General features: G+C 40.9%; 1 protein-coding gene across 1 annotated transcript; it reads right to left on the reverse strand.

Annotated features, from left to right (window-relative positions):
• Positions 1–2,556: 2,556 nt before the first annotated feature.
• Positions 2,557–3,009, reverse strand: LOC148842466 (uncharacterized). Its single transcript, XM_088957852.1, has one exon. The coding sequence runs from the start codon at positions 3,007–3,009 to the stop codon at positions 2,557–2,559; it is 453 nt and encodes a 150-aa protein (XP_088813978.1).
• Positions 3,010–16,698: the final 13,689 nt, after the last annotated feature.

Consider the following 16,698-nt stretch of genomic DNA (forward strand, 5'->3'; position numbering starts at 1 on the left):
CATTACTTTGTAAACATCTATATAATAATGTAGGGCCGACTAAAGTGTGTAAGCCACCATTCTCAAATCTTCTTCTTCTTCTTCTTCTTCTTCTTCTTCTTCTTCTTCGGCTGCTATTTTCCAGCAAACATGGTATCAGAGCACTAATCTGTCTGTCTAGTTACAATCGCCTTTTTTCTCCTCTTCTCTATTCCTTTTTTTTTCCTCTCTCTCTCTCTCTCTCTTATCTTGGCCGCTATGAAGAAACCCTAGGGCTGACCGTGGAACACAGCAAGGTCTATATCTAGGGTTTCCCTTGGTTGTAGGGCCTAAGGGGAGTTTGTTCCAGAAGATGATGCCCTACTAGACACCCTGCAACAGGTAGTAGCCATTCGGCTCCTAAGAGAGATCTGTGTGAAATAGATATAGGTGGAAGGATTGAATTAGACAGTCCTAGTACAGATCGTAAGGGTGGTCATAGTCTACAACAACAAAAGTCAAAGCCCAGCCTAGTCTAGAAGAGTTCAACACAGTACAGAGGTGGATTGTTCTTGGTTTCAGACCTGTTACAAGGGGTTCTCAGACTTGTAATAGCTTCGGTGTTTGAAATCGTGTTCTTTGTACTGAGTTTTCATTTGTGATCATTGTAATAGGAAGGAGATGTCTTCAATATCGAGAGAAGAGTCTTCTAGGGATAATAGAACTGGTGGGAGGTCTTTTAATCTAGAAAACCCAAATTTGCACAGCTTGCAGATCACCAGTGTATTGTTGGATGAATATAACTTCAGAGAATGGTCTATTTCAGCCATGCTCTTCATTACTTCCCGGGAACTTACGGGTTATTTAGATGGACAGAAGAAGGAACCTGAAGTGGGTAGTGTGGAGTACGCAATATGGCATAAGGAAAATGCTACTGTTATGTTCTAGCCACTTGCTTCGATGACTCCAAGAGTGGCTAAGACTGTTCAACACTTTTCCACTACTGCTAAGATTTGAGAGAAAGTGTCTAAAACTTATGGACAGAGAAAGAACAATGCAAGAATTTATAGGCTAAACCAATACATTGTTGTATTGAGACAAGGAGATATAACAGTTGCAACGTATTTTGCAACCCTGAAAGGACTATGGGAAGAACTTGATCATCATCTTATTCTTGGTTGGGAGAATGTAAAAGGCAAGGAGAGCCATGATAAACAAATTGAAGAGGGTAGAGCTTTTAAGTTCTTTGCTGGTTTAGACCCAATGTATGAGAGCATAAGGTCTCAAATTTTGGGAAGGGATGAAATTCCAGATTTACACCATGTCTATTATCTAGTAAGGAATGAAAAGGTTAGGAGGAAAGAGATGCAAGTTGACACTCAAATACAGTCTATTGAACATTTTGCCCCGATTTTCTTCAAACCAAAAAGGGAGCAAGCAATTCAAACAAGAGGCATCTTAAGTGCACTCATTGTGGAGGTGAAAGACATGTAAAAGAGACTTGTTGGGTTCTTTATACTCATCTGAAACCAGCTCCATTAAGGAAAGACAAGAAGTCCCAGAGGAATCAAACAACAAGTGGGAACCTTGTTACTAGTCACAGTGGTGATAGCTCAAAAAACACATCTACAGTTACACCTCTTCCCATGGGACATACTGCTAATTCCCCCACATCCGGGTCCTTGAGTTTCATTGCTGATGAGGTAGAGGTCCCTAGTCGGGCCTTAACCTGTCTAAGGACTAATTCCCTTACTTCCACCTCTCTTGCCAGATCAGGTTTTGTATTTGCTTATAGTGCAACTAGTTCTATAGACTCTACTTCTTGGATTATTGATTCCGGTGCAACTGACCACATGACACACATGTCCTCTTTATTTTCTTCTTACCATTTGATGTCTGGCCAAGATAAGATGAGAGTTGCTGACGGTTCTCTCTCTACCATCTCTGGGAGGGGGGGTTGACCTAAGCAAGGACCTCTCTCTTAAATCTATTCTATATGTTCCCAATCTTACTTCCAATCCCTTATCTGTTTGGAAGCTTACCAGGAAGTTAAACTGTAGAAAAACTTTCTTCCCTACTCATTGTGTCTTTCAAGACAAACTGACGAAGAGAACGATTGGGAGCGGTCATGATTGTGGAGGTCTTTACTATTTTGATGCAGACATCAGTTCGGCCTTACAATCATCTATTGCCAGTAGTCAGAATAATGAGGAGTCAATAGCTAGGTTACACTTGTGGCATGCAAGGGTAGGTCATTTACCTTTTTCATCATTGCAAGGGTTGTTTCTTGAATTATTCAAGGGTATTTCAAGTCAAAGTTTAGATTGTGAAGTGTGTCAGTTGTCAAAACAATGTAGAACTCTTTATCCAATTTATAGTAATGAAATTCAAACTCATTTTGATTTGGTCTATTCAGATGTTTGGGGCCCTTCACCTCTTGTTTGAGTGCTTGCTCCCTTTTTAGTTTGAAGAAATCAAGGTAGAATGTTCAATAGGATGTATTTGAGTGTCATACATTGGGTCTAAGCCAGCCAAGAACTTAAAGGCTTTACCTTCGGCAATTTGTTTATCATGCCTCTCCTTGTCTCTTATATTCCCCTAATCAAGAATAAGATGATGATCAAGTTCTTCCCATAGTCCTTCTAGGGTTGCAAAATAAGTTGCAACTGTCGTATCTCCTTGTCTCAATGCAGCAATGTCTTGGTTTAGCCTATAGATTCTTGCATTGTTCTTTCTCTGTCCATAAGTTTTAGACACTTTCTCACAAATCTTAGCAGTAATGGGAAAGTGTTGAATAGTTCTGGCCACTCTTGGAGTCATCGAAGCAAGCAACGAGGACATAACAGTAACATTTTCCTTACCCCATATTACGTACTCCACACCACCCACTTTAGGTTCCTTCTTCTGTTCATCTAAATAACCCGTAAGTTCCCAGTAAGTAATGAAGAGCATGTCTGAAACAAACCATTCTCTAAAGTTATATTCATCCAACAATACACTGGCGATCTGTGTAGAGAACACTGATGTGGGCCCCACAACTGTGATCCCCATTGTGTTCGTAGGACAGTATGTGTAATTATTTGTTTCAGTCATGGTAGTGTCAGTTGGTGGTCAGTTTGTTATTTTAGTTATTTATTTTAATTTTTTTATATGCTTTATTTGACATGTAAGTACTGAGGGCATATCTGTCCTTTCCCCTATGTACTGAACATAACCTATAAATACTAAAGAGTGGCGGCGGCAGATCATTAGAATCTATCCTTTTTTTCAAACCTATGTGTTCTCCAGTTGTTGTCCTCTCTTTTCTTTCTTCCTCTTACTTTTCTTCTACTTTTCTTAATATGAAAGCTATTAGGGTTCAAGGTTGATTGTTGCCTTGATTGTCTACTTGGTATCAGAGCCTATCTAGGGTTTCTCATGTGAGTCTTGTCCAGTCGGCCACATGAGAACTATCTAGGGCTAGAAGTTTATGAAGAAGTGTTTGTTGGCTGATTCTTGGAAGTTACCAGAAGAGTTTAGCAGTTGTTGAAGACTTGCCATGGCTTGTAGAGTGTTGGTAATCAGGAAGAATCAGAGAAGGCTAGGGTTCAGAAAACCTTGTAAGGTACGAACAACATTCTCTAGGTAAGTCTTATTTGTTTTTAGAGATTTCTATTAGTCAAGATAGGTTGGACCTATCTAGAAGGAGCGGCCGAACTGTTTTAGGGTTTTCTCTCTATTCTAGGGTTTGACATTAACCCTGCGGTAAACCTAACTGTTGGGCCAAACTTTTTTATCATCTTGGAAAATGCTTGCTTTAGGGTTCTCTATGAGGCGATCAGTTTTAGGGTTTCACATTGACCCTACGACAAGACCTAACTGTATGAACTGCTTGGAAAGTGCGACTGAGCACTTATTTCGGACCTATCTTTTGGTTTCGAGCACTTTTAGGGGGTGAAAAACTTGTACGAACTGCTTGGTACTGTGATTGCCGATTGATTTCAGATCAGGCCTGCACTACTTTCATGCATATGTCATGATTACATATTGGTTTCAGATCAGACCTGCATTGATTCCATACTGATTTCTGAATGTGATTGACTGTCCAAGTGTTGTTTTCTGTTGATGTGATCCTAACAATTCATAACTACTGATTCTTGGCCAAAGATGGAGTTTAAAAATCAGGGAGAAGGTAGTTTTGGGAACAACAGTTATGGTAGTATACCTGAAACTGGGTCTTAGATTACAACTGTGAGATTTGACGGGTCCAACTACTTGGAATGGGCCCAATCAGCCATGATGGCTATTGGGGGAAGGGGAAAACTAGGCTACGTCTGGGGAGATGTGAAAGAACCTTACAAGAAGGACCCATTGTATACCAAGTGGGTTTAAGAGAACTACTTGGTTATGGCATGACTGTGTAATTCTATGCAGCCACATATCAGCCGAAATTACTTGTTGACAAAGACAGCCAATGAGATATGGGATGTTATGAAAGAAACCTATTCCCAACCTCTTAATGTTGTCAGAGCCTATGAACTGAAGTGTGAAGTGAATAGTCTTAAACAAGGAGAGAAACCAGTTTCTGTCTACTTCTCTACCTTGAAATCCCTGTGGCATGAGATTGATCATATAGAGACTCTTGAGTCGGAGAGTCCCAAAGATGCATAGGCTCACAGAAAGCAAGTCGAGACAAATAGGGTGTTTGAATTTCTAGCTTGCCCGAATTCATAATATGACATTGTGAGGCAACAGATACTGACCAGAGATAGTGTGACCCTCTCTCAAGCATACTCCCTGGTGCATAGTGAAGAGAACAGGAGGAAAGTCATGATGCAACCTCAGCTTCTTTCCCCAGCCCTGGCACCTATTAAACCTAAGTCAGGGGGTGATCTAGAAAGGGACAGGAAGAAGGAAGATAAATGGGACCTGATATGTGAACATTGCAAGAAACCCAAACACACAAAAGATACTTGTTGGAAGCTACATCCTCATTTGGTCCCAACAAAACTGAGAAATAAGAAGGGTAATGCTCATGTGGTTGTGAATACTGATTCAACATCCTCGTCAGACACAAAAGGCAGACCACTAGAGACCTTAGTCGCGGTTCGGGCTGCCCTAATACAGTTGGAAAAGGAAGTTGGGAGTTCAGCTCAGCCATCTCAGTCACCATCAGCCCCTGCCACATCTACATTTTCACATTCAGGTACTCGAGCCTCAGCCTTCCATGCTTCAGCTCCCGGTAATACTAAACACTGTTGGGTAATAGATTTGGGTGCATCCGACCATATGACTAGTTTTCCATCATTGTTCACTACTTGTCACTTGTCCTCCGGTAGGGATAGAGTATACATTGCTGATGGCTCTCTTGTTCCCATTTCTAGCAAGGGTGACATCAAGTTATCGAATACTATCACTTTATTTTCTGTTTTGCATGTTCTTAAGCTTGATACCAACCTGCTTTCAGTCAGTAGTATTACCAAACATATGAACTGTTCAGTGACCTTTTTCCCTGACCGATGTGTTTTTCAGGACTTGAAGACGAAGAAGGTGATTGGGACTAGCCATGAGACGAATGGGATCTATCTGCTTAGAGAGAGTTCTCGTTGGGAAGAGCCAGTGGATAAGAAGTCCTTTGTTTCTCAGTTTGAGTCCGGTCATGCTTTGGCATAATCGATTAGGTTATTTATCTTTTTGGTCCTTGAAGAGTATGTTTTCTACTTTATTTGAGTTTGTTGAGTTGTCCAAGTTGAGATGTGAGAGTTGTGAGTTTACCAAACATTGTAGAACATCTTATTCTTTGAGTAATAAAATGAGTAATTATTCTTTTGATATTGTGCATACTGATGTTTGGGGGCCATATCACATCCCTTCTATGGGTGGGTACAGATATTTTCTGTTGTTTATTGATGACCATACCCATTTTTCTTGGGCCTATCTTATGTGTTCTCGAGATGAGGTTCCCGCTCTAACCCAAAACTTTCATCAGATGATTCTGACCCAGTTTGGGGCCAAAATTAAAGTTCTTAGATCTGATAATGCAAATGAATACTTTGTTAAGCCATTGACCTCTTACCTCCTTAATCATGGAGTTATTCACCAGAGCACTTGCCCCCATACATCACAGCAGAATGAGGTTGCCGAAAGGAAGAATAAACACATCTTGGAGGTGGTTAAAGCATTATGTTTACCTTCAATGTACCTATTAGCTTATGGGGTGATGCTATCCTCACGGCCGTATATCTCATTAATCGGGTTCCTTCCCGAGTTCTTGATATGAGAACCCCTTTCTCCCTACTCTACCCAAGTGAGGAGTTGTTTACAATTCCCCTTAAAACCTTTGGTTGTACTTGTTTTGTTCAGCTTCTTGGGCCCCATCATTCCAAGTTTGAACCTAAGGCCTCCAAATGCATTTTACTTGGTTATGCACAAACTCAAAGGGTTATTGCTGCTATGATCCTGTTTTAGGGAAGAAGTTTGTCTCCATGGATGTCACCTTCTTTGAGGAGACACCCTATTATCCTAGGGTTTCTCCTCAGGGGGAGAGCACAGGCGATGCAGGAGATGAGAGTCTATCACAGGTAATGCAGGTAGGTTGATCCCATTCATCGGTAGTCCAGGCCCACTCTAGTTCCTTCTGAGATTCTAGATCCAGGTATTACAGTCCTAGAGCCCACTAAGACACCTTCCACTGTTGCCACTTCCCCTCCTGCGGATGACCTTGACCTCCCTATCGTCGTTCGTAAAGAGAAACGACATTGCACCGCATCTACAGCTCACTGCATTTCCTAGTTTTTATCCTATGATCGCCTATCTCCCTCTTACCACTCCTATCTCACTTCCATTGCCAATGTCCCTATTCCAAGAATAGTGCAAGAAGCCTTATCAGTTCCAGAGTGGAAAGATGCAATGCAAGTTGAAATAGATGCCCTGTTGAAAAATAATACTTGGACGCTAGTTGATCTACCCAAAGGAAAGAAACCAGTTGGATGTAGATGGGTATTTACTGTGAAGCATAATGTTGATGGCTCCATTGAAAGGTACAAAGTCTGGCTGGTTGCAAAGGGGTTCACCCGACTTATGGTATAGACTACTTGGAGACCTTTGCCCCAGTAGCCAAGATGACCACCATCCGAGTTCTGTTATCTCCATTGAAAGGATGTTAAAAATTATTTTTAGAATGGAGACTTACAGGAAGAGGTCTACATGCAATTGCCTCCTAGATTCTGTGATACAGAGACAGGTAAGAAGGTTTGCTGATTGAACAAGGCATTGTATGGTTTGAAGCAGTCACCTAGAGCCTAGTTTGATAGATTCAGACTAGCCCTTGGAAAATTCGGTTATGTACAGGCCCAGACAGATCATACACTGTTCATTAAGAGGGTGGACTCCTCTTTGACCCTGCTTGTTGTATATGTGGATGATATTGTAGTGACAGGAAATAACAGTAGTGAGATTGAGTCCCTCAAACAACTCCTTCATCAAAAGTTTGAGGTGAAAGATCTTGGTACACTACGGTACTTTTTGGGTATTGAAGTTGCTAGATCTAAACAAGGGATCTTTACTCTTAGAGAAAATATGTTCTGGATCTGTTGGCGGAAAACTGGAAAGTTAGGTGTTAAGCCTGCTGATACACCCATTGAACAGAATCACAAGATTAGTGCAAAGGGCGGGGAGCCTCTTGAAGACAAAGTTATGTTCCAATGGTTGGTTGGAAAGCTCCTATATCTCTACCTCACTTAGCCAGATACCAGTTATGCATTTAGTATTGTCAGCCAGCACATGCATTCCCCTAGAATTACTCACCTTCTTGTGACAGAGAGAATATTAGCATACTTGAAGAGATGCCCGGGTAGAAGTATACTATTCAAGAACAATAATCGCATGAGGGTGGAGGTCTATACAAATGCCGATTGGGATGGGAGTGCTGATGATAGGAGGTCTACCTCTGGATATTGTGCCCTTGTGGGAGGTAACATTGTCTCTTGGAGGAGTAAGACGCAAAGTGTTGTTTCCCGCTCTAGTGCTGAAGCTGAATACAGGTCAATGACTAATGGAGTGGCTGAAATCCTATGGCTGAGATCACTACTTGAAGAGTTGGGTATTGATTATGAGAATCCCTTGATGTTGTATTGTGATAACTAGACGGCTATTAATATAGCCCACAATCCAATGCAGCATGACCGAACTAAGCATATTGAAGTTGATCGACATTTTGTGCGAGAGAGGGTCTCGTCACAAGAAGTGTCTCTCCCGTATATCACATCCACCATGCAGCTCGCAGATATCCTCACCAAGGTTGTACCAAGGAAGAAGTTAGAGGCAGACCTATCCAAGTTGGAAATGATAAATATCTATTCCCAACTTGAGGGGGAGTGTAGAGAACACTAATGTGGGCCCCACAACTGTGGTCCCCACTGTGTTCGTAGGACAGTATGTGTAATTATTTGTTTCAGTCATGGTAGTGTTAGTTGGTGGTCAGCTTGTTATTTCACCTTTTTATTTGCTTTGTTTGTCATGTAAGTACTGAGGGCAGGTCTGTCCTTTCCCCTATGTACTGAACATAACCTATAAATACTAAGAGAGTGGCGGTGACAGATCATTATAATCTATTCTTTCTTTCAAACCTTTGTGTTCTCCAGTTCTTCTCCTCTCTTTTCTTTCTTCCTCTTACTTTTCTTCTACTTTTCTTAATCTCAAATCTATTAGGGTTCAAGGCCGATTGTTGCCTTGATCATCTACTATCTGCAAGTTGTGCAGATTTGGGTTTTCTAGATTAGAAGACCTCACACCAGTTCTATTATCCCTAGAAGACACTTCTCCCAATATTGAAGACATCTCCTTCCTCTTATAGTGACCACAATTGAAATCTCGGTACAAAGAACACGATTTCAGACTTACCGAAGTTGTTACAAGTCTGAGAACCCCCCTGTAACAGGTCTGAAACCAAGAACAATTCACCCTCGTACTGTGCTAAACACTTCTAGACTGGGCTTTGACTTCGGTTGTCGTAGCTATAGCCGAGAGCAAAAGCTCTTTGGCACCTCCGGTGGTCGAACCTAGGCTGTGAACACCCTTATGATCTGTACTAGGACTATCCAACTCAGTCCTTCCACCTAGATCTGTTCCACATAGATCTCTCTTAGCAGCCGAATGGCGGCTACTTGCTGTAGGGTTTCTAGTAGGGCATCAACTTCTGGAACAAACTCCCCTAGGGCCCTACAACCAAGGGAAACCCTAGATACAGACCTTGTTGTGTTCTATGGTCAGCCCTAGGGTTTCTTCACAGTATTCAAGATAGGAAAGAGAAAAAAAAAGAATAGAAAAGTGGAGAAAAGAGGCAGTTGTAACCAGTCAGACCGATTAGTGCTCTAATACCATGTTTGCTAGAAAACAACTACCAAAGAAGAAGAAGAAGAAAAGAAGGAGATCTGAGAATGGCGGCTTAGTCACTTTAGTAGAGAGCTTTGGCTATGTACAGACACAGTCTGAACATACCCTCTTTGTGAAGAGGAGAGGATCCTTGGTCGTTTACCTGATTGTGTATGTTGATGATATTGTTGTGACTGGTAATGATGTCTCAAGAATCAATGATTTCAAATATTTTCTTCATACAGAGTTTGAGATCAAAGATCTAGGGGAATTGAGATACTTTCTTGGCATAAAAGTTGCTAGATCCAAGAATGGGATCCTTATCTCTCAGAAAAAGTATGTTCTTTATCTATGCATGAATCGACCAGACATTGCATACGCTATCAGTTGCATCAGTCAGTTCATGCATGCTCCCAGGGAAACTCATATGGCAACAACAATGCAGATTCTATGTTATTTGAAGGGTCCCCTAGAAAGGGAACTCTATTTGCAAAGCATGGCCATATGAAACTTGAGCCTACATAGATGTTGAATAGGCTGGAAACATTGATGACAGAAGATCTACCTCTGGGTACTATAGCTTGGTGGCAGGTAATATTGTCTCTTGGAGAAGTAAGAAATAACCAGTTGTTGCTCGATCTTCAGCCGAAGCAAAATACAGAGCCATGGCTCATGGAGTTTCTGAACTATTGTGGCTTAAATCCTTGATGGAGGAACTAGGTATTGAGCATGATAAGCCAATGATGTTATACTATGATAATTAGGCCGCCATTAACATTGCTCACAACCCAGTGCAACATGACAAAACTAAGCATATTGAAGTTGACAAACACTTCATTCGAGAAAGAGTGGCTTCTGAAGAAATGTGTCTACCTTTCATCACCTCTGAAGGACAGTTAGCAGATTTCCTCACCAAGGGCATTCCCAAGGATAAATTTCAGCATGATACTGGCAAGCTTGGCATGATTGACATCTATGCTCAGCTTGAGAGGGAGTGTAGAGAAGATGGGTTGAATGGCCCATAGGTTGTTTATTCTTTACTGTAATGGGCCTTAATCTGGGCTTATTCTTTCTTATGTTATGTCTTTTTAATTTTCTGCCCAAATAAGGGTTTCACTGTAAATTACCAAAGTTTAATTTAATAAAATAGAATTAAGGGTGTAAGAGAAGAGATTATGTTCAAAAATCTCTCTCTGAACCCAAGTTGTTGCCACCTTCTTCTTTATCTTCTCTCCTCTTGAACTCTGATTTCTGCTACTTTATTTTGATTTTTGCATCTTTCTAAATAGTCATTTCTTCTAAAAATGTTGTTTTTCTTCTAATTGCAAGCCAAGTATGCAACATGTAAACAAGGGGAAAGAAGCTTATCCACCTACTATTCTGCCCTCACATCTATCTGGAAAGAGTTAGACTACTATCAGAATATTGACTAGGAGAGTGAAGGATGCCAAAGCCTACAAACAGTTAGTGTCATAGTAGCGGGTATTTGCTTTTCAGTTAGGACTTAATCCCATATATGAACCCATTCGAGTTCAAATTTTGGGCAGCAAGGATCTTCCCTCTGTCCAAGAGGTGTATGCACTAATTCAATTCAAAGAAAGTAGGAAATCTGCCATGAATCCTCCCGAGGGGGAGACCATTGCCTTAGCCGCAAGAGGTAATATCAATTCAGCAAGAAAGGGAGATGGTAAAAAAAGGGCTGATGATAAGGATAAACCGTGGTACTCTCATTGTCAGAAATCCCAACACACACAGGAGGCATGTTGGGAATTGCATGGCAAGCCGAAGTGGGCACAAGACCTAAATAAGAAATCAGCACAAGAACAGAACAAGAAACCAAATCAGAAAAGGTCCACCTCAGCTAACCTGGCCTCTCATGAGTTGTAGAGTGGAGGAACTACTATGAACTCTCAGGATTGCCCCCCTAGGTCTGATCTTAAGGAAAATATGATCACTGCCTTTCATGACCTCTTGGAGCAATATGGTAGGGCCCACACACAAACTGATTCTGGACCAACTCCTTCAACCTCTTTTGCCTCTTCCTCAGGTAATTTAGCTTCTGCATTCCATGTGTCTACCAATACCTCTGAATTCCCATGGATTATTGATTTTGGTGCTTCCAATCACGTGACAGGTAAGTCAACCTTTTTCCAATCATACACCCTTCTTTCTAGCAAAGATAAAATGAGGTTAATTGATGGATCCTTCTCCTCCATTGTTGGTCGATGATTTATATCTTTGCCATTTGGCTTACCTCTATCAGATGTTTTATATGTTCCAAAACTACTTATTAATTTACTATCTATTAGCAGCATTACACACTCTTTGAACTGCTCAGTAACCTTTCTTCCTCAATCATGTGTCTTTCAGGATTTGGCCTCTGGGAGGATAATTGGTAAAGGGAACATGGTGAATGGCCTCTATGTGTTGGAGAATAGAGTTGGTCTTGAGGCCTCAGAGTCTTTGAGTCAGTCAAATAAGAGTTAGGTTACTTTGTGGCACAATCGTTTGGGTCATCTGTCTTTTGAGTCTTTGAAGTATTTGTTTCCAGAATTGTTTAAGTTTGTGTCTATTAATAATTTTCAATGCCAAGTGTGTCTGCTAAGCTAGCATTATAGAACTTCATTTCTTTACGGAATAAAAAATCAGATGTTTCTTTTTCCATTGTGTATTCTAATGTTTGGGGACCTGTAAATATTCCAACGGAGAATGGCTACAGATACTTCATATCTTTCATTGATTACTTCTCTTGATATACGTGGGTGTACCCTATGCACTCTCGAGACGAAGTTCCTAAACTTGTGAAAGCCTTCCAAAGTATGGTATACACACAATTTCAAATGGAGATTTGAACTTTCCAATCAGACAATGCCAAAGAGTACTTTCATGGTAACCTCACAGAATTTTTTGAAACTAGTGGCTCTATTCATTGTAGTCCTTGTGCTTGAACCCCTCAACAGAATGGGGTTGTAGAGAGAGAATCATCATCTGTTAGAGGTTGCTCGAGGGTTGTTGATACACATGAATATTCCAAAAAGGTTCTGGGTGGATGTTGTTATGACTGCGGCTTATCTTATCAATCGGATGCCATCTCGTCTCTTGGAGTACAAGTCCCCTCATCAGCTCATCTTCCCTACGGTTCCATTGTTTCCTATCCCTTTGTGTGTCTTTGGGTGTAAGTGTTTTGTCCATGATCTAGGTAAGCTAGATCCCAAAGCCATTGTTTGTGTTTTCCTTGGCTATCCCCCTTCCCAAAAAGGTTAGGGTAAATCTCTTAAACTACCCCTACTATTTAGCCTAATGACATGCGGTACCCCTACTATTTAGCTATTGTCTTGTGGTACCCTTAAGTTTTTTGACAATTGACTAGCTCTACCCCTGTCGTTAGTATTCATTAATGTTCCGTCGAAATTCAGACACACAAGACACCATGTGATGTATGACTTTTTTCAAAACCCAATTTTGCCCTTCGTCCCTCTCCCTTCTTCTTCATCATCCCTCTCCCCGATGGCAGCTACAGTGAACCACTCTGTAACCATTCCACTCCTTGTTTCTCTGCCGCCATCGCCACCATCGTCGTCGTCTGTAAATTGTCGGCAGAAGCTCATTTGAGCTCAACTTCCCTTGAGTCCAAAAGGGTCTAAGAAGCAAAGCAGAAATAATGTTTGGCAAACCCAGATCCTAGAAGTAACCCAGATCTGAGTATGTCTCATCCACCATTTTGATGTAGATACTCAAATCATGTTGTCATCCAGTGAGGAAGTTGCTACCGCCGCTAGTTCGAGTTGCAACGGTGGTGGCGGAATAGGGGAGAAAGAAAAAGAAAAAGAAGAGGAAGGAGGGAGAAAGGAAATTGCCAATGATTAAAACCCCCGCTGCAATTAAAGATTCATCGACAGAGGAGAAAAATTTTCAAAACAGAGAGAATGAGAGAACTAGAGCTTTACCATCAGGAACCTTGACATTTCAATTCCTATTATCCGCCATTAAAGGTTACTGAATCTAGAAATGTTCAAAACTGCAATAATTCGTCCAAAGAAACTAATGAATAAATTTGGCGATGGACAGCTTGTAATTCTTAGCTTTCCCCTTGTGCCAAATAACACCTCACAAATAACAAAAGCAATCAGATTCCCAAACACACTACAACAGGAACTCATGATTTTTCTTATAGTAAGTAGCGCCAGCCCGTTTCCTATAAAAGAAGGTATAAGAGGCACAACTAGGGTTACTTCAAATCCCTCTGAATCTCCATGAAAACATAAACCACGACTCAGGAAAAAAAAAGAATCGAATAAAGACTCACCTTTCTTGTACTTAGAGGGAGTCCTCTCTACTAAGAGTCATAAGAAACTCTCTGATGTTAGGGCTTAACTACGTCTTATTTCTGCAATCCCCAAAACCAGTAATACGAGACCGCCAACAAAACTGAACCTCTTCTCCTATTTCACAGTTGCAGAAGGTTCTCGTCCTCTGTTCACAAAAATTCAAATCCAAAGCTACGGTTAAGGTTTTCGCTACCTGCAAACTAAAAACAACGAAATAAGCAAAAAACAAGCTGAGAAACTTTACTAGTTATGCTTATTTTCACTCATTTCTTGGTCTCTGTGATGATGAGCAGACCAGCTTTCCCATCATCGAGCTATTCGTACAGTGGGCATGAATCTTGTTCTCGATGGATCGTTCCAATAACTCTATGGTTATGTGTTATGTAATCTTTTGTTTGTTTCAAAACTTACCAAAAATTTGAACTGTAGTATAACCTTTTTTCCTACTCATTGTGTCTTTTAGGACAGGTTGACAAGGAGAACAATTGGGAGCAGTCATGAGTATGGAGGCCTCTACTATTTTGATGCAGACATCTGTTCAGCCTTACAAGCCTTTACTGCTAATAGTCTGGAGACTGTGGAGTCAATAGCTAGGTTACATCTATGGCATGCTAGGCTAGGTCATTTACCTTTCTCTTCACTAAAAATGTTGTTTCCTGAATTGTTTAAGGGCATTTCAAGTCAAGGTTTAGTCTATGAAATATGTCAAATGTCAAAACAAGGTAGAACTGTTTATCCAATTTCCAGAAATGAAATTCAAGCTCCTTTTGATTTGGTTCATTCTGATGTTTAGGGCCCTTCACCTATTGTTTCTATTGATTGCTTTCATTACTTTATCAATTTTATTGACCACTACTCTCGATGAACATGGATCTACCTATTAAAAGGATGAGATGAAGTGTCACGGATAACTATGGCATTTTGCAAAATGATTGAAACACAATTTGATAAGAAGATTAAGCAATTCCAGTCAGATAATGCTACTGAATATTTTGAAAAATCCTTGAACTTATTCATGGAAGATGTTGGCATGTTACTTCAATCATCCAGTGCTTATACCCCTCAGCAGAATGGGGTTGCTAAGCGCAAGAATAGACATCTATTGGAGACAGCTCGAGCCTTACTATTCCAGCACAAGGTTCCCAAGCAATACTGGTCTCAAGTTGTACTTATTGCATCATATCTGATAATCTAAGGTGTTGTGTATGAAAACTCCTTTCTCTGTTCTGTGTCCTACTCTTCCTCCACGGGTCTTCGGCTGTATATGTTTCATTCATGTAAAGGATCCAAAGAAGACCAAATTGGATCATTGGGCTACAAAAGGAATATTTTTGGGGTATTCTCCTACGAAAAATGGTTACAAGTGTTATGATCCTATCTCCAAGAGAAAGTATGTCACCAGAGATGTGGTCTTTTTTGAGTCTCAACCCTATTTTCAGTCGTCTTAGAATCCTCTTCAGGGGGAGACTAGTGGGATAGAAGAGGATTCTCATTCTCCCTCTTTTTTTGTTCCCCTATCTACCTCGTGCCTTCCATCCTCTTCTTCTACTCTTAGTTGTGGCATCCCAGGTCAACCTAGTGAGGCTCCCATTGTGTCGGTTACCTCTCCTGATACTGCAGATGTCCCTGAAGGCTCCAGTGGGCAATAGAAAGAGATATGAATCACCTACAATAGAAGGAAAAATGGCCCTCAAACTCATGACAGTAACCAATTGGACTCGGATCAATCTGTCTCTACAATCCAAGGTAATTCCAACACTCATACTTCTTATTTGGATCTTCCTATTGCTCTCTATAAGCCTATCTGTTCTTGTACCACTCTGCATCCCATTATTGATTTTGTTTCTTACTCACATTTATCTCTAGCATATCACTCCTTTGTTTCTGCTCTTTCCTCTGTTCATGTTCCTTCTAGGTACTTAGAGGTCGTGTCTGATCCAAGGTGGAAAGAAGCTATGAATGAAGAAATGAAAGCCCTAATGAAGGCAAGAACTTGGGAATCAGTGGATCTGCCAGAGGGAAAGAGCATTGTTGGGTGCAAGTGGGTGTTTACTGTAAAGCATAGGGAGCACGGGTCCATTGGAAGGAACAAGGCCATGCTTGTGGCAAAGGGGTTTACTCAGAAAGAAGGGATTGACTACAAAGAAACCTTTGCCCCAGTAGCAAAGCTCAACACAATTCGGGTTCTATTGTCATTAGCAGCAAATTTTTCATGGGAACTTCATCAGTTGGATGTGAAGAATGCCTTCCTAAATGGTGACCTTCATGAAGAGGTATTTATGGAACCTCCACTAGGCTATGACTTTGATAGAAAAGTGTGTAAAATGAGGAAAGTGTTATATAGTTTAAAGTAGTCTCCTCGTGCATGGTTTGAGAAGCTTTGCGGGGCCATGAAGAAAGTTGGGTACACTCCGAGTAGTGCAGACCATACCTTATTCAAAAGGAGACAAGATAACAAACTTACAACACTCATTGTTTATGTGGATGATAAGGTGATTACTGGGAATGACTTGGAAGAGATCAAAAGACTGAAGAAGTTTTTAGCCTCTGAATTTGAGATCAAAGACTTGGGCCATTTGAGATATTTTCTCGGGATTGAAGTTGCTAGGTCAAGAGAGGGGATCTACATATGTCAGCAGAAGTATGTTCTTGACCTCCTAGAGGAGACAGGCATGATAGGGTGTGGACCAGCAGATACTCCAATAGAACAGAATCATGGCCTACAGGAATCAGTAGGGGAGGACTACTGTGATAGAGAGAGATACCAAAAATTGGTAGGGAAGCTGATATATTTCTCTCACTCAACCAGATATTGCTTATGCGGTGCATGTTGTCAGTCAATTCATGCATTCTCCAAAGATCCCTCATATGAAAGCAGTTGAAAGGATTCTCAGGTACTTGAAGACTTGCCCAGGAAAGGGAATTCTATTCAGAAAAAATAATAAAATTGAATTTGAATCTTATACTGATGCAGATTGGGTCGGTTCTATTGGGGATAGAAAATCAACTTCAGGTTATTGTACATTTGTGGGAGGGAACCTGGTTACATGGCGTAGTAAGA

Source organism: Nelumbo lutea, chromosome 8, assembly GCF_056320005.1.
Source record: "Nelumbo lutea isolate HS-2025 chromosome 8, American lotus-T2T, whole genome shotgun sequence".
Classification (NCBI taxonomy): Eukaryota; Viridiplantae; Streptophyta; class Magnoliopsida; order Proteales; family Nelumbonaceae; genus Nelumbo; species Nelumbo lutea.